The sequence below is a fragment of the Saccopteryx leptura genome, chromosome 6 (genome assembly GCF_036850995.1).
Source record: "Saccopteryx leptura isolate mSacLep1 chromosome 6, mSacLep1_pri_phased_curated, whole genome shotgun sequence".
NCBI lineage: Eukaryota > Metazoa > Chordata > Mammalia > Chiroptera > Emballonuridae > Saccopteryx > Saccopteryx leptura.
In genome coordinates this window covers 34,062,329-34,081,305 of record NC_089508.1, presented here as the reverse complement: position 1 = coordinate 34,081,305, position 18,977 = coordinate 34,062,329, and the positions used below count along the sequence as shown (strand labels likewise).

The 18,977-nt window shown below is 36.9% G+C and overlaps 1 protein-coding gene across 8 annotated transcripts in view; it reads left to right on the top strand.

The window, feature by feature from the left end:
• Positions 1–18,977, top strand: part of GPHN (gephyrin) — a 509,895-nt gene that overhangs the window by 433,031 nt on the left and 57,887 nt on the right. For 4 of the 8 annotated variants that reach the window (XM_066388097.1, XM_066388095.1, XM_066388090.1 and 1 more), the window contains 4 exons: positions 6,031–6,086; positions 11,088–11,222; positions 12,813–12,871; positions 13,718–13,871. In XM_066388097.1, coding sequence (XP_066244194.1) covers positions 6,031–6,086; positions 11,088–11,222; positions 12,813–12,871; positions 13,718–13,871 — 404 coding nt within the window. The remainder of the gene's footprint in view (positions 1–6,030; positions 6,087–11,087; positions 11,223–12,812; positions 12,872–13,717; positions 13,872–18,977) is intronic. The other 4 variants (XM_066388096.1, XM_066388098.1, XM_066388093.1 and 1 more) reach the window with 1 other exon arrangement.

The following is an 18,977-nucleotide window of genomic DNA, read 5'->3' as shown; positions in this document are numbered from 1 at the left end:
ACACCCAAGCTGGTAGAATTCATCTTGATAATGGCAACTTTCTTCTTTTACATATCTCTTTGATAGATATTTTCAAGTAAAGATCAGCAAATTAGATAGTTTGGTCATTACTTTTCTGTCTTTTAAGAAATAGTGAACTTTGGTGTTAATGTAAAATCAGGACTTGTATTGTTGTTCGCCGACTTTTTATTTCTTAAGTTTTCCCTTAGTTTGAATGTGTCTACATTCACTTCAGACTTCTCTGCTCCTCAAAGAGTAGTTCATGAACCAGCAACATCAACATCAGCTTGTAAGAACTGTAGAACCTCAGGCCCTATCCCAGAACCACTGAATCAGAATCTGTATTTTAACAAGGTCACCAGGTGATTTATATGCACATTAAGGGCTGATAAGCCCTATTATAAGAGAACTTATAAAAAAGAACACCTCTGCCGGTTGGCTCAGTGGTAGAGCGTTGGCCTGGCGTGAGGGGGACCCGGGTTCGATTCCTGGCCAGGGCACATAGGAGAAGCGCCCATTTGCTTCTCCACCCTCCTCTCTGTCTCTCTGTCTCTCTCTTCCCCTCCCGCAGCCAAGGCTCCATTGGAGCAAAGATGGCCCAGGCGCTGGGGATGGCTCCTTGGCCTCTGCCCCAGGTGCTAGAGTGGCTCTGGTTGCAAAAGAGCAACACCCTGGAGGGGCAGAGCATCGCCCCCTGGTGGGCAGAGCATCACCCCTGGTGGGCGTGCCAGGTGGATCCCGGTCGGGCGCATGCGGGAGTCTGTCTGACTGTCTCTCCCCGTTTCCAGCTTCAGAAAAATACAAAATAAATAAATAAATAAATAAAAATTAAAAAAAAAAAAAGAACACCTCTGTTGGTTTCAGGAGCCTTCTATAATATTGGTTGGCTGAGCCTTCCTGTTTCCCAAGGCAAGGCGGAGAACATAGTTGAAGTGAGCACATATTCTCTACCCAGTCAGTGCACCTCCATAATCACAAAGGATCACTTAAGGGCTCTTTCAATAGTGGCTTTCCTGACACTCTATACCAGTTTTGCCCCAGATCATCTCCAGCCACTCATTATTCAGTGACATTTATTAAGAGTATTTATACAGAGCATTGATGTAAGCATTTTGAGTGTATTTGCTCTTGCATGTGTGGGGAACAGGAGACAAGAGGAAGGTAGAAGAGCAGAGGGTTTCAAAACAGAAATAAAGGATGTGATCCCTCCTACAGAGCTCATAAGAGATTTTTAAAAGATTTACAAAACACAATAGTCACACATACAAGTCAGTTTACATATCTCCATTCTTTTGTGTGTATGTGACAGAGACAGAGAGAGGGGGACAGATAGGGACAGACAGACAGGAAAGGAGAGAGATGAGAAGAATCAATTCTTCATTGCGGCACCTTAGTTGTTCATTGATTGCTTTCTCATATGTGCCTTGATGAGGGGCTATAGCAGACCAAGTGACCCCTTGCTCAAGCCAGCAACCTTGGGCTCAAACCAGATGAGCCTGTGCTCAAGCTGGTGAACTCGGGGTTTTGAACCTGGGCCCTCCACATCCCAGTCCGACACTTTATCCACTGCACCACTGCCTGGTCAGGTCATATCTTCATTCTTTTAATAAGTATTTATTGAGCATTAATGATGAGCTAGGCACTATGTTTGACTGAATAACAATATAATCTAAGTTATATAGAATTAATCAGAGCAGTCTTTCTAAACATTCTAAACATGGTGAATGTTGATACACGTTTTGAAGAAACCAGTGTACCTAGCAGAAAATGAAAGGCTTTCGAAAGACAGAATTTTGTACTGAAAAATATTACTTATTTGTTCATTCATGCATGCATTATTCTAATAGGAGCCACAATCGTTTATTTATTGAACATTTTGAATACTTCATATATTGAACATTTATAGAATACCTATTATGCAGCAAGTGCTAGTGATCCCCCTGACACAAATAAGCAAATAATTAAAAATACATTAGGAAGCCATAATTAGAATTATTTCAGGAACACACTGGAAAAACGAAAGGATGCTCGTGATGACTCTTGAGGAAAGGGAGTCAGATATGACTTCATTAAAAAATGACATTTGAATTAAGTCTTAAAAGCTAAGAAGTCTCACCAAAGACAGATAAAGAAAGGACAATTAAGCAATGAAAGTAGTATGTTATAGAGCTGAAATGCGAGTCATCCCAGAGAGCTACAGTACTAGAAGTTGAGAGTGGTTAGAGTATAAGACATAAGGAGGACATGAACCAGAGGCCTTTACACATACTGCTCTCTTTAGGTGAAGATCTTCAGATGGAGCACTTTCTCTCTCTCTCTCTTTCACTCACATGCACGCACACACATCTATCTTATGCCTACCTAGCCTGATTCATCCTTCATATTCAAATCAAAAATCCTTTTATCGCCTGACCTGTGGTGGCACAGTGGATAAAGCATCGACCTGGAAATGCTGAGGTCGCCGGTTCAAAACCCTGGGCTTGCCTGGTCAAGGCACATATGGGAGTTGATGCTTCCTGCTCCTCCCCCTTCTCTCTCTGTCTCTCTCTCCTCTCTCTCCCTCTCTGTCTCTCTCTCCTCTCTCTCTCTCCTCTCTCTCCCTCTCTGTCTCTCTCTCTCTCCCTCTCTCTGTCCTCTCTAAAAATGAATAAATAAAATAAAAATAAATAAATAAAAATCCTTTTATCAGGTGACTTTCCTTTACCCTCCATTGTAGTTCGGTCCTTTCATCATGTGTTCTCATAAAACCATGTTCCTTTAGAATGGTTTTCTTTTTTTTTTTTTTAATAATAATTTTATTTTTTTAATGGGGTGACATCAATAAATCAGGATACATATATTCAAAGATAACAAGTCCAGGTTATCTTGTCGTTCAATTATGTTGCATACCCATCACCCAAAGTCAGATTGTCCTCTGTCACCTTCTATCTTGTTTTCTTTGTGCCCCTCCCCCTCCCCCTTTCCCTCTCCCATTCCCCCCTCCCCCCCGTAACCACCACACTCTTATCAATGTCTCTTAGTTTCACTTTTATGTCCCACCTACGTATGGAATAATGCAGTTCCTGTTTTTTTCTGATTTACTTATTTCGCTTCATATCATGTTATCAAGATCCCACCATTTTGCTGTAAATGTTCCGATGTCATCATTTCTTATGGCTGAGTAGTATTCCATAGTGTATATGTGCCACATCTTCTTTATACAGTCATCTATTGACGGGATTTTTGGTTGTTTCCATGTCCTGGCCACTGTGAACAATGCTGCAATAAACATGGGGCTGCATGTGTCTTTACGTATCAATGTTTCTGAGTTTTGGGGGTATATACCCAGTAGAGGGATTGCTGGGTCATAAGGTAGTTCTATTTTCAGTTTTTTGAGGAACCACCATACTTTCTTCCATAATGGTTGTACTACTTTACATTCCCACCAACAGTGTATGAGGGTTCCTTTTTCTCCACAGCCTCTCCAACATAGAATGGTTTTCTTAATTTGTGTTTATATATTCATTAATATGATTGTTTCATTATATCTGTATCCCCTATTACATCAGTGGCTTTAAGAATTTTATTTTAACTGCACAGGTAGGAAGACACAAGTTAAATACAGAATATATAATATTACAAGCCAATGATAAACACACATGTAATATATGTAATACATACAAATACACATATGCACAAATACATATAAACAAAAATAAGTTTCATGAAACAGTATTTATCCTTACCCATATGTGATAAAATATATATATTTCCTATTTATTTTTATTTAAAAATTGTTTACAAGTTGATTTTACAGCTCACTTTCATTTGTGATCCAGAGGTTAAAAAACATTTGTAACAGACTGGCACTGCAGTAGACGAGAAACAATGCCTGGTTTTACCCTTTATACCAGCACCTATATGACACTTGGGGCATAGAAGACAATCAGTAGAAATTTTATAAATGAGTGAAAGGAATGAAAAGCTTTAAAAGATATTAGTCTTTTAAAAGTATAATCATTCCCATTTTTATCAACAAGAAAACTGAAGGCTAGAAAAAAGTTTAGTAATTTGCTAAAAGTCCTAAGGCTAATAATTGGCAGAACCAGGATTTAGATTCAGCTTTGTTCTACTCTAAAATCATGCTAATTTCCCCTTGTGCAAAAAAGTCAAAAGAGAAAATGTCTAAGTTGCTACTGGGAGATGGCAAGCTGGTAGTACCTTTAGTAAAAAATAATTAAAAATAAGTTTATTCATATTTGAGACGCACTTAGGGCAGAAATCTGAAAGATATCTAACTTTTTAATTTTCTACAGTAAGAAAATCATGATTTGCCTTAAAATACTGTAAAAATAAGTGGAAGGATAGGTGAAACAAAATTGATAAATATTGATAATTGTTGAAGCAATGACTTCTATGTTTGTTTAAAATTGTTCACTTAAAAATAAGTTTTAAAAAAGAAGAAACCATAAAAACAGCATAATAAGAATAACAGTGCAGGGAAAATGTTCTCTTTTTTATAAGTGAACACTGAAAATACAATAAGATTCAAAAAGAAAATAACATAAGAAAGCCAAGAGTTTATTAACTGAGATAGTGTCTGTGAAGCACGAGATACAACATCTTGTACATAGAAGATACCCAATGTTAATTCTTGTCTCTCTCCATAAGTTAACCAAAGCCATCTGCACGAAAAGAATGACCCATTATAAACAATAATGTTTCTAAGCCTTCAGTAAGAACACAGCATTGTAGTCATATAAAGAAATAATAAATTTTGTATGTCCTTTTTAAAATATTAGAAATATTTTTATTATTTATCAACATGACTACAAATATAATTAAAATAGTCATATAAAAAGTGTTACCTTTTCTGTGTATATATCCCAAACCCTGCTGTATGCAGATAATATGGAACTAATAGTCCTAATCATAAAATTCATTAGTTAGGCATTGCCTTACCAGTAGTATTGGTCTAAAATCTATATCATATGTGAAGAAAACCCTTTTGAATACATTTATCTCTAGGAATATTTTTTATCCAGTCATTACTATGCTGTATGTAGAAAAAAATAAATACAAAGTTTTTCTTTTGTATCAATTCTGAAAGGATTTTTTCCAATTTAAAAATAGTCAATGCAAAATGTGATGCAGCACTGTGTATGTATTCTGATTTGGAAATAGCATTTTGACCCATTATAAAATGCATGTATGTATATACACACACACACACACACACACACACACATTGTACTTGAAATTAAGGGACTGTATTTTAGTACTAGCTCTACCACTAATCAAAACTTGTTCAGTGTACTTGACCTTTTCTACCTGAGTTCCTTCATTCTGTAACTCATTTTCTTCAAATGTCAAATGAAGAAAAGGATGTATGTTCTTCCTGCTTCACTGGGTTATTAAGATTAAACTGGGTGATATATAAGAAAGTATGAGATAGTTAAAATTTCTATAAACTGGAGAATATGGTTATATATAGTGATATCCATGAGTGTGCACACACACATGACACATAACATTCCCATGAACAAGGTAGTATTTATTTAGGGGGATAGGCAAAAATAACTTCCTACTTAAAAAGTACATGTGTGGACCTGTGGTGGCGCAGTGGATAAAGCGTCGACCTGGAAATGCTGAGGTCGCTGGTTCGAAACCCTGGGCTTGCCTGGTCAAGGCACATATGGGAGTTGATTCTTCCAGCTCCTCCCCCCGTCTCTCTCTCCTCTCTCTCTCTGTCTCTCTCTCTCTCTCCTCTCTAAAAAAAAAAAAAAAAAGTACATGTGTGGAAATTTTCAAGCAACAAGAAGACCATCTCAATTGACACCAAGAAAAGGCACAAATTAGGAACACTTCTATTAGTACTTGTGAGTTTTGGATACCAAAGATCAAACCAGAGTAACAAAGCCAATGTCTAGTCTAGGAGGTCGGAAATGTATTCCACTTTCCTAAAGCCTTACCTGATCATTTGAATCAAATTTTAGAATTCCTTGATAAGGTCCATTCTGATGTTTGTTCTTGGTTCTGTTTGTCTCACAGCTGCTGATGGCCCAGGAGATCGTTTCATCATTGGGGAATCCCAAGCTGGTGAACAGGTGAGGTTCCCAGGCCTGACAGGCCCTAAATATTTCAGTTCCATGGGCTTTCAGGATGTAATTCTAAGTTTTTACCATCATTGTATGGAACATCTTAAAGGAGGATTAGACACATTATCAAAGAGATTAAAGGATAATTCCCATGAGAAAGAACCAGTTCTTTCTTAACTGAAAGAATTGGCACCTACTAATATTTGGCATGGTGTTGTTGGTATGTCTCGCAGACACGCCCATAACATTTTCCAGCCCTGTCATTGGATGATTCTTTCTTCCTGTATAAACATCAATGTTTTGAATAGAAGTACATTCCAGAAGTATTTTTAAAATTGCATGGAATGCTTAGGGAACTACAAATAGTTTGTGGTAATCACAGCCTTGTATACATAGGGATAAGTAGCAGATTGTTAAATTCTTTGTGTACTTCTTAAACTCTGTTTGCTAGTTAAGACCACCAACTGGCCTGACCAGGTGGTTGTATAGTGGATAGAGCATCAGACTGGGACACAGAGGATCCAGGTTTGAAACCTCAAGGTCGCCAGCTTAAGCACGGCCTCATCCGGCTTGAGCATAGGCTCACCAGCTTGAGTGTGGAGTTGCTGGCTTGGGGTTGTGGACATGATCCCACGGTCATTGGCTTTAGCCCAAAGGTCACTGGCTTGAGCAAGGAGTTACTTGCTCTGCTATGCCCCCCCCCCCAGTCAAGGCACATATAAGAAAGCAATCAGTGAACAACTAAGGAGCTGCAACAAAAAAATGATGCTTCTCATCTCTCTCCCTTCCTGTCTATCTGTTCCTCTCTCTGTCTCTCTCTGCGTCACAAAAAAAAAAAAACAGCAACAAAAACAAAACAAAACAAAAAAACACCAACTGTACTAGAGAATCAGGAACACAAGAAAAGTTGTGAAATTTAAAAGTTGTCAACTTCTTGTAAGTTCCTACAAAAGTTTGATGGGAAAATATATCAAAACTGTACAAGAAAATGGATTTTTTTCAAATTACTTCAGATGTCCTTTATCCATCACTTGCATATCTAGCTAAGCCAAATTGCTCATTTACTGAAAGTATATACACTTGAGTGTTGGGATGCCATTGCATAAACTGAGACAGTTATTTTAAAAATGGCTTTTTGATATACCAAAATATTTTACCTTAAATAACTTTTAGTTTGGTCCCATTGATTAGCACTGGACACTTTCGAAGAAAATATTACTTAATTATACAGTGCTGTCTTTGGACAAAGCTCAAAAACTCCAATTCAATACCTCCTTTAAGGAAATGAAGATTTAAACTGTTTTTATTCTACATAAAGCATATAAGATATATCAAAAAATAAAAAACAGTTACTAGTCTTAACAATCTAAAGAAAGTACCTCATCTATTGCTAGAGTTTTTCAGTTTATTCAATTTAATTATAGTTTATACATCTACTCTAAGTGGAGGCATAAGTGTCTTTATGTATCTAATAATATCATTGGATTTAATATAAGTGAGCTGGTAGTAATTTTTCATCTACCATTTAGAATGACTAGTCTTGAAGAGGAGCCAAATTTTTTATTTAATAACCACACAGAAGCACTTCTTAAGTGTTGGTTTAAGCCAAGAAGTAGAGAAAATTACAGGTACAACTACAATAAAACTTAAAGTATATTTGTAGAATATGGTACATTGAACCCAATTAAATTAAGGCAGGGTTCCAGGCTAACGTACTTCTGGCATAAGAAGCAACTGCCCTGAAACTCACTTTAGGATTTACTTTTTATCTTAGCTAAAAATACATTTTCAGCCAAAGACCTTATTAGGCCTATATTAAATGTCTTTGTTCCACAGTCTCAGAAGATTGTTTTGACATTAACATCTTTACTAAAAAATACAAATATCAAATCTTTAATGCTTTTCATAAAAAGTCTCTATATTGCGAAAATGGTCATATACAGTGAATTAAGAGATGTCCCAGACAATAAGTAGTAGTAGTATCTGCGGTTGAAACTTAAAGAAGTTTTAAAGTATTGGACCCTAGACTTTTTATTTTCAATCCTATGCATTACCTTGGTAGAAGGTTACATTAAAATATAGCAATTCTGAATAAGCCTGGAATGTCTTTTATTCAGATAACAGAATAAGAGGATATATAGTTCAGTCCTAAGAATCTCTTTCTCCTATGACTGGGAGAAAAGCTGGAGTTGTAAGTCACAAAGGATTGCATAACTCATGTAGTTGCTGTGATAATGAGATTATACATGTTCATTTATTCATTCTGGAAATATTTATGACTATCAACTTTGCGCCAGACACATTCTAGGCTTTGGGATGATAGAGCAATAAATATGTCTGGAAAGGGGTGATTAAGAAGATTAATGCAGGGCCCTGGCCAGTTGGCTCAGCAGTAGAGTGTCGGCCTGGCATGTGGATATCCCGGGTTCAATTCCTGGTCAGGACACACAGGAGAAGCCCATCTGCATCTCCAGCCCTCCTCCCCCCTCTTTCTCTTTCTTCTCCTCCCTTCCTGCAGCCATGTTATGATTAGAGTGAGTTGGCCCCAGGGCACTGAGGATGGCTCCATGTCCTCGGCCTCAGGCAATAAAAAATGACCCCAGTTGCAGCAAAGCAAGGGCCCCAGATGGGCAGAGCATCAAACCCTAGTGGGTTTCCTGGGTGGATCTTGGTCAGGGCGCATGTGGAAGTCTATCTCTGCCTCCCTTCCTCTCACTAAAATAAAAAAATGAATAAGAAGATTAATGCAGGGGCTATATCCAATAGACAGGGTTAAGGGAAACTAACAAAGGAATGTGAAGTACCCAGAGGCTGACAGTGAAACTGCATTACCACCACTGTCTGAAGGAGCAAAGGGAAAAAGTGGAGATTCATAGCTATGGGAAAGGATTGCCCCTCTGTAGTAGAGATGTCAGGGCCTTCACCAAAATGCAACCCAGCAGGGAAAGAGCAAAGGAAATACAACCCTGACTTTTCTCTCTCTTCTACACTCTAATATCTTGTTGGCCCCTTCCATCTGCTTAACCTAACCAAAAGCCAGTAATGGGAACTTGGTGGAAATAGTCCACAGAGGTCAGCCTTCTGGACCACAGCACAGGATAGTATGAGGATATGATCTGGAGAGGCAAATAAAAATAAAACAATTTCCTGTCTTTTGTTGAGCTTAGATTATTATATAAATAGAATATGGTAATGCACCTAACATTCTACCTAGTATAGACTGAGGGTTCATTATTGTTATCTATTAGTATTGTTTGTAGCAATAATATTGAAAGAAGTGCTTAAGGCTGTTCTAATAATTCAATTCCCAGTTTTACTTCAATTATATATCCAGTGGAGAGGTACATTTCCTTAGCCAAAATTTTTCCATCTGTTAAAAAATACGTTAACTTTTTTAACAACTTAATTTATTGATCTTAGCGAGAGAGGAAGGAGGAGAGAGAGAGACAGGAACATCAATCTGCTTCTGTATGTGCCCTGACTAGTGATCAACCTGGCAACCTCTGCATTTCAGGACAATGCTCTAACCAACCGAGCTTTCAGGCAACCTCTGCATTTTAGGACAATGCTCTAACCAACCGAGCTTTCAGGCCAGGGCAAAAAAAAATATGTGTAACTTAAAATGCACCAGCTTAATTATTTTTTAGCACAATACAGTAGTGTTAAATATAGTCACATTATTGTGAACTAAGATTTGTGTGTGTGTGTGTGTGTGTGTGTGTGTGTGTGTGTGTGTGACAGAGAGGGACAAGTAGGGACAGACAGACAGGAAGGGAGAGAGATGAGAAGCATCAATTTTTCGCTGCAGCACCTTAGTTGTTTATTGATTGCTTTCTCATATGCGCCTTACTGGGGAGGGGGGCAGGGACAGCAGAGCTAGTGACCCCTTGCTCAAGCCAGTGACCTTGGACTCAAACCAGCAATCATGGGGTCATGTCCATGATCCCACACTCAAGCCAGTGACCCCGTGCTCAAGCTGGTGAGTCTGCACTCTAGCCGAATGAGCCCACGCTCAGGCCAGGGACCTTAGGGTTTAGAACCTGAGTCCTCTGCATCCAGTCTGACACTCTATCCACTGCGCCACTGCCAGGTCAGGCGTGGCCTAAGATTTTAAATAAATACTTATGAAGCAAATATCTTTGGAAAGATCTTTTATTATTGGGAACTTAATATTTCCCTAGAATTTTATTTTCAGGGACATTTGAAGCATTTTCCCCAATTCTGGTCTAAATCATGGCCAATGACAAGTGACTCTTTGAGGCCAGAGCAAACCTATCAGATGGCTCTTGCAGAAATAAGCTTTTTCCTGTGCTAAGAGAAGTTTTCCAGGCAGAGCCTGTAGTCAGTCTTCTATACCATTTATATGAGAGTTCAGACAGTGAAAATCTCAGATATAATGTTTCACCCAAATCACTACAGACACAGGAATCATTTTAAAATTACTTTAATTATATTTGCTGTACTTATTATCAATTAGAAGATGAAATAATAGGTTTTAGAAAGATTTTCAAAAGCAATAATTTGAATGATTTTTCTAACTTGCCTATATTTAAGCAAGAGGTTTAGTTACAAATTATGACATTTCTCAAATATCAGAACTCTAGTAGATGACGAATGTGCTGATTTTTTCATAATTGTCATTAATAAAATCATGTTTCATGGTATTTTTTTCTTAAAGAATCAAATCATTTTACATGTATTAAGAAAATTCACATTATTTGAATGAGAGACAATAGTGCCAAATCAGATGTAAGTGGAAGTTCTTCAAAAGGAAAACAGGGCACCAAAAAAGACATCTAATGGTCATTACCATATATCAACTTAAAGGCTCTTGGTGTGAGTGTACCTGTTTATGGATAACTTTTATTACATTGCCCAAAGTGAAGAGGACTGTAAGATTTTCCTTTTATGGTTTGTTTCTAAAAAATGTTTCATCTCCTGCAGGAAAATGCTACTTTTCTTTTGCAGCAGTAGACTAAATCAACTCTTCTTACCTGTTTGTATTTCCAGCCAACTCAGACAGTCATGCCTGGACAGGTCATGCGGGTTACAACAGGTGCTCCAATCCCCTGCGGTGCTGACGCAGTAGTACAAGTAGAAGATACTGAACTTATCAGGGAGTCCGATGATGTACGTCATCACCAGGTCTTACTGCTGCCTTCCTGTGGCAGTCTTCTAAGTCATGCCTGTTTTCTGCAATATTTATGGGATTAACCCAGTGTTTTTTGGTTATGTTAGGATCTTACAATATGATGTACGGGTCTCCATTAAATAAGGGATTGCCCTAGGCTTGAAAAATCTTTGATTATAAGAGACGTATTTATGATCATTACTGTGATTATAGCAGAATTTGAACCACACTTTGATCTAAGAAATTTCACATGCAAACAAGGAAACCAACTCAAGATAGAAGAGCAGAGGTATTAATTGTTGACATGCATTCTAGCTGAGAAATTTGTTCATCCACCCTAGCTTCAAATAAAATGTGACAGAGAATTTAATAGAGAAGAATTTAACAAAGAACACTTGGTCAAGTTCTTGAATATTACACTAAGCCAGACATTTGAACCAAATGGCACTCAGCTGTGGTATCCATATTTCAGGAAAAATCTGTGCCACCAAATGGCAGCCTGGAAATATTAAATTGATGCACACTCCCCCCTCTATTACCTGAAATAAAGAGTCCCTGGATCTGCTTTGGTCTAAGCAAGCCTTCATCTCACTGAAACTAGTGACAACTATTGAAACCAGAGGATCAGCTACCAATAAAAAAAAATAGTTTCAACTGAGGTTTTATGATTGTCTCTTATTTTGTTTTGTGAAGAAGTTAAAGATATATTTTAAAAGCTGGAGTTGAAAGTAATATTCTCCTGGTCTGGCATAGAGTAAAATTTGGCCATACTGAAAGAGCCACTTTTCTTGATCTGGGGATTTTTTTAATCATCTTCCTACACATAAGGCTTATAAAATTCAACTCCTGGCATACAGATCACATTGCTTGATGTTAAAACTGTCCAGCAGATTTATTTGCATCAGGGAAGCCAGCAGAGCATTGAAATGCAGAACACATGCATCCACACTCTGCTCGATGACAAAACACAGTCCCAGTGTCACAATATTATTCACAGCCCATAAATGTAAAATTGATGATCCCTATTAATTTACAGAAATTTATTACCAGGAAAACTATAAGTCCTTCACTGAAATTTCTGCATCTATTTGGGAACCTTTGTATAGTACTGAACCCGTGATTCATAGGAACAGAAGAGATAGGTTATCTCCATACACATTCACTGCACTATTAGGGCAGCCAAATATATACACAGAGTGATGCAAAAGTAGATTTAAAGTTGTGAGTCTGCAAAACACTGAGTTTATTCTTGAATTATTATTTAATAATTTTATTATTTTTCATTTGAACAATTGTAAACCTATTTTTATCCACCCTGTGTATATATGTATGTAGGTATATAAAGATAGGTGGATATCACTATTTTAATCAGTATATTTTTTAAAGTGTGAAAATATTTATTCCTTGGCATCAAACCTAATATTTCAGGATTCTGTGGTAGAAATTCAAAATGTTCAAAGGGTTTATTGAATGATTTTCTATTTCCCTGTATTTGTATCTATTCTGGGCCTATCTGATGATAAAAGTATCTGACTAGCTAAATTGTATTGATCAGAAATTCTATTAGATTGTTCTGTTTGAAATTACATGACTTCTTCTTATAGGGCACTGAGGAACTTGAAGTACGAATTCTGGTGCAAGCTCGGCCAGGCCAAGATATCAGGTAAGTTCATAACATATAGAATGTGTAGCCAACTTTTGTTCCTTCATAATCATGAACTCAGCAGGGTTCCAGAGTTTAGTCAATTAACCATTAGCGTTCAGGGTTTTCAGCAAGTAGGAAAATGAATTTTCTGAACTCTATATCCCATGTCTACCCTGCCTACATTTTATGGAGATGGTAAAGGCAAATGAAATAATCAAAAGCAAAGATGAAACCATTTGTCCTATCATAAGTAGGGCATATACTTTAAATTATTATTCTTACAATGGAATATAATTCTCCTGATTTCCTTAATACTAATATGCTCAAATAGCATTGTAACAAAGCTATGCTTCTCCCATCCCTGTGTTAGGAGGCCAAGGTGAATGGACTTCTGTGTACACATAACAGGACCAACCTAAATGGCCCAAGTGGAAATTATCTCCATGACTGTAATCTCATTAACATTATTCTCCTCACCACTAAACTGACAAGCTATAGACTTTTTATCATTAATGCCATGTAATTTCTTGCCTTACAGCAAATAAAGTTTGCAGTTGGTGTTTTTGACAGTAATGTGGTACAAAGCAATTTGTAAAATAATTTTCAAATATGAAGTAAGATATTTCTGTTTAGTGCTAATAGATACAAATCTGATTTCTGTCTTCTGTTGTGTGATTTAATATTTTTAATTTTAAAAGCATCGAGTTTTTAGAATCTTTTAATTTCATTATTCTACTCCTGCCTCATCTCTTGACATTTTTCTCCCAATAAGGATCCTCTTTTTCTTACACTAAGTTTCCCTCTGAGTTGAGAAAATATTATTCTTGGTGCCTATCATGCTTATGGTTCTGCTTTGACTTTCAGACCCATCGGCCATGACATTAAAAGAGGGGAATGCGTGTTGGCCAAAGGAACCCACATGGGCCCCTCAGAGATTGGTCTTCTGGCAACTGTAGGTGTCACGGAGGTTGAAGTGAATAAGTTTCCGGTGGTTGCAGTCATGTCAACAGGGAATGAGGTAAAAAGGAAGGTGGAGGAATGGAACTTTCAGATAACAGCATTTCTGACATCTATGTTGTAAATAGAATATTATGGATTATAGATATTACCACATTCTTACAACAGGGAAATAAAAATTGATCTCAGTACGGCAAATGAGAAGAAAGAATTAGAAATTAGATATAAATGATCCCTTCCATTTATTAGAATGAAATATTACAACCAGTTGCCTTTCCATACATGCAGCATGTATAAACAAAGAATGTTGACTAATATGGTAGCTGTATTCAACTGTGCAAATTCAATACTGAGTGTATTAGGAAAGTAAATTGTGCCCACTCTGCTGCTGTGATGTAGGCCACCTCTATGTTGGAAATAATTTAGTGAATTGGGATACGATGGCTAGCCTTCTTCTTGCTAGTGTTCATGAGAACTTTATCACCAGGAAGGGTTTGATAATCAGGGTTTGTGTTCTCTAAAGATAGCATCTCTACTGGCATGCTGTTTAGAATGTGTCAAATGTCATCTCAGCCCTGATTTTGGAAGGTGAATTTAATCAATCTTTTTCTGAGAACTCTTGAAAAACTTCCTATTCCTTGCTTTGCTTAGGTTATACAAAAATTCAATTGGAGGCTCTAAGGTCAAACGAGGAATTTTAAAAAGTGAATCTGCTGGAAATTCAAAGCCTAATATCATAATCAAAAACTATTGTTATTTTTAAAATTAATTCCTTGCGACCTTATGACTTATAGAAAGAATAACAGGATTTTCTTTTTTCTCTTTTAAGCTCTAACTTTGCTCTGAAAATAAGACATTTGTTACCATTATTTTTAATTTCTCAGAGCCTTGGAAATTAACATTTTCAAGGATCTCAGTATTATCCTTATAGTTCTTTTGGAAAGAACAAAAGAAACAAATAGAATATTTTGTTTTGCTAACAGAGAAGAAAATCAACATTCTAGGTATGCTTGCTCCCCAGTGTGTATATACTAGTCATCCCCTGAAACTAGTGGTTGACCCAAAGCAAACACTCTTTTCAGTTGATTATATACTGATGATTTTAATATCCCTAGGACCAACTGATACTGTCAGAAAGTAACTCATTTTAAACTTAATAAACTATTCCTAATTGTGATTTATTTATATACTTTATATATCTATGTGAGTTCATGGGGTTTGGGAAAACTCATAAATAACTAGTTGTTAGGCAACTTTGTTTCAACTGTATTTCTTATATTCTTCCTGATGCTTTTGCAAAACTAGACTAATATTCTCAGTTATCCCCAGAGTATATTGGTAGTATTTTTTAAAGCTTTCCTTTACACTCTTTATTAAAACTATTTACTGGTGGTAGGGGAAGGTGATAGGATGAGAACAGAGATGATACTTACATTATGGAATTTAAGTAGTTCTAGTTTCCTGCCTTCATGGACTTGATAATTCTGGGAGAGGCTTTGCTAAATTCTGTATGACCTCCTTCTTTTACTTTCTCTGGCCTGCTGTATTACCATGGTTTCCCAAGGGAATAATGCTTCTTAATTCTATACTCTCTCGTTTGACTTAGCTCAACATTCCTCCCCTACTCCCACCCAAAATTAGTTGTTATGATTCTCTATGATCATATAGTTTAGTTCAACAAATGTTTCTGGGTACCTCTATGAATAGCACTATACTGAAAACTGGGGATAAAAGAGATAAATAAAGCGTAGTATCTCTTCTGAAGGCTTAAGATCCTTATATCGCCAAAAAACAATAGGAAAACTCATTCATTTATGTTCAGAAAGGCCAAAAGAAATTACACTGGTCTATCAATGTGGCAAGTCTATAATTTAGTCATTCATAACACAGCTCTCCTTAAGTATTATTTCTGATTTCCCCTAACATATAAGTCCTCACATATGTCCGCTTCTTGAATCCAGTGCGACATATTGGTAAGCAGAACAGTGGCCTCAGGCAACCCAAGAATGTCATGCAAGATGTCTATGTATACCATACTTAAAACTTGTCCAGTATTTTATGACTACATGAACTTGTTCAGGATGAGGGAGTTATTTCAAAATTGGGGCAGTACAATTATACACTATAATTACCATAGAGTAGCTTCTGTAGACTCTTGTTGATTTCAACAAACTATGTTAAAATTTAGTTAATAACATCCAGTAATTACCTAATTATAGGCATATGTTTCCCAAATCATGCACTTATTCAATTTTTTTTTTCTTTTTTTTTTCATTTTTCTGAAGCTGGAAACAGGGAGAGACAGTCAGACAGACTCCCGCATGCGCCCGACCGGGATCCACCCGGCTTATTCAATATTTTTGAGCAACTAATTACAGGGCTGGAATGCCCCTTAGGGGTTCTCTTATAAGTTGTAAATACACTGTATTGTGAACCAGTTCATTTGTAGTTCCTTTCAGTACATATGCAAGTTATCTTTTTTGTCATTATTTCTATTTAAAAATGTTGTCTAATAAAAAGTAGACAATTCATCTTTATCAAATTTCTAGAGGAATGGAGCTAGAAAGTTAACCCAAGGTCATATTTGTCCTTAAAGATGGAGGAAGGTTTTGTTAATCCTTTATCCTATACAGATGAATTATCTGTAGAAAATTAGAAACCAATAATAGAACTGACTACAAGTCATTTTGCTTTTTATTATCACCATGCACTGGGAATTCTAAATAAGATCAATGATGAAATGTTCCTCTCCACTACTGCAGACTACTCCCACCACCCCTTCCCCCTTAAGATGCTGTCATACTGATGCCACCACTGTTCTGACTACTGGGGATATAGCAGCAAGCAAGGTAGACAGATTCCTGCTCTTACAGAATTTATGTTCTAATGGGGTGGGGGGATTTAGACGAGGATTATTCAATAAACAAACAAATAGTGTAAATATCAGGTGATAAAAGAGTGGTAGTAGAAGAGGTATATGTCAGATATTTATCTGTTGAAACTTACTCCACTTTAGCCCTTTTATAATCTCTCCTAAACAATAAGGCTAGAAGCCTGAAAACTATTTCCCAGGCTGACTTTCCAGCTGTGCTACTGTTAGGTTTTTCACTGGAGTGCATTAACATGATATTAGAAAGTGGAAAAAAAATTACCAGAATTATAACTCCTTAACAGTCCGTTATATCACTTGCCCCAACAGGGGATGATGGTGACTTCCTGCAGTTACTGATCTTTGGTAACACACTTTTCTCCTTTTGTTTCTCCAACCCTCTCAACACGTTTGTAACCAATTCCCTGTATTAAATCCTCCTTTCTCCCACCCCCTTCCTTTGAAATACCTGGAGGACTTTTGGATTTCCTGTCTGGACCTGATTGATAGAGTCTTCTATTTTATATAGGGTAATCAGACCTCACTGATAAGGTGAAATTAAAGTGGAAATCAGAAGGCATTGAGGGCATATGTCATATGAAGGGAATTGTGTTCCAAACATCAGGAACAGCAAACAGAAAAGCCCTGAGGTAAGGAGCATGCTTGTCATGTTTGAGGAACAGCAAAGAGGTCAATGTGGCTGAAGTATAGAGGGAAAGGAGCAAAATAAAAGGAGATGAGATTGGAGAGGTAATAGAAACAAGATCATTTTATTCTAAATAGCCCATTTTGAGGAAGGAAAACATAATGTGGAATATAATGTCTTCTTTAAAAAAGTAACGTGTTAATTTTTAAAAGGTTTACTCTGGCTTCGATATGGTATGTCATATAAGAAAGAAAAGGAAAAAAGCAGGGAGACTAGTCAGAAGGATCTGCTAAATCCTCCAGCAAAAGATCTGGATCAGAGTGGTAGTGGTGGAGGTGGTGAGAGGTAACCAGATCCAGGATATATTTTGAAGATAAAGCTAATAGGATTTGTTAGTGAATTCAAAGCTAAGAGAAAGTGAGGAGTCAAGATGAATTCCCAACATTTTGACCTGAGCAATTCTAAGGATAGTTATTTTCTCAGTGAGAAAGATTTAGGCAATAGAAACCAGAGATTCTATTTTGGACATGTTAATTTTGAGATACTTACTAGAAATCCTAGTAGAAATAATTGAATAGGCGATTAACATATCTAATCTGGTGCTTAGGAGAAAGAACAGACATGAAGACATATATTTGGAAGTTACCAACATATACATAGTGGGGATTTTGGTTTGCTTTTTTTTTTAGGCTATACATAGTATGTAAAATCATGAGACTAGATAAAGTCACCTACAAAATGAGTACAAATAAAAGACAAGAGCCTGATCGGGCAGTGGCGCAGTGGATAGAGCGTCGGACTGGGATGCGGAGGACCCAGGTTCAAGACCCCAAGGTCGCCAGCTTGAGTGTGGGCTCAGCTGGTTTGAGCAAAGCTCACCAGCTTGGACCCAAGGTCGCTGGCTCAAGCAAGGGGTTACTCGGTCTGCTGCAGCCCCACGGTCAAGGCACATATGAGGAAGCAATCAATAAATAACTAAGGTGTCGCAACGAAAAACTAATGATTGATGCTTCTCATCTCTCTCCGTTCCTGTCTATCTGTCCTTATCTATCCCTCTCTCTGACTCTATCTCTGTCACTGTAAAAAAAAAAAAAAAAAAAGACAAGAGATTTAAGTTTTATACTTAGGAAGCAGTTGTATCTTTCTCTTCTTTACCAACCTTTATAGATTCCAGTTGTATTTTCTAATTTTGACTCTTGATGACATCATCTCTTTATTTATAAAATATATTCTTGTCCCCTTGAACCTTTAGCTAGTGACCTACAGTTCTTTACTGAATATCAGTCAGTCAGTTGCCATTATCTTTGGGAAGTCAAGATTGTATGCTTATTATCTACTTAACTAAAGTGCTAGCAATAATTATTCTTTCAGTAGATGCTGGTCTTCTATTTTTGAAGTTACTATTTCAGTTACCTTCAACCATGTTTCATAACCCATTCATTCATTTATGTTCTCTCTCTCTCTTTTTACACACACACACAGAGAGAGAGAGAGAGAGAGAGAAGTAAGTGTATTTATCTCTACTATGTTTTTGCTTATTCTATGCCATTTTAAAATAATTTTCTTGGTTACTGTCAATAGCGGAGGTCTATACAAACAAGTTTGAACTTTAGATATATACAGTCTGTCTAGAAACTTTTTTCTAATGTTCT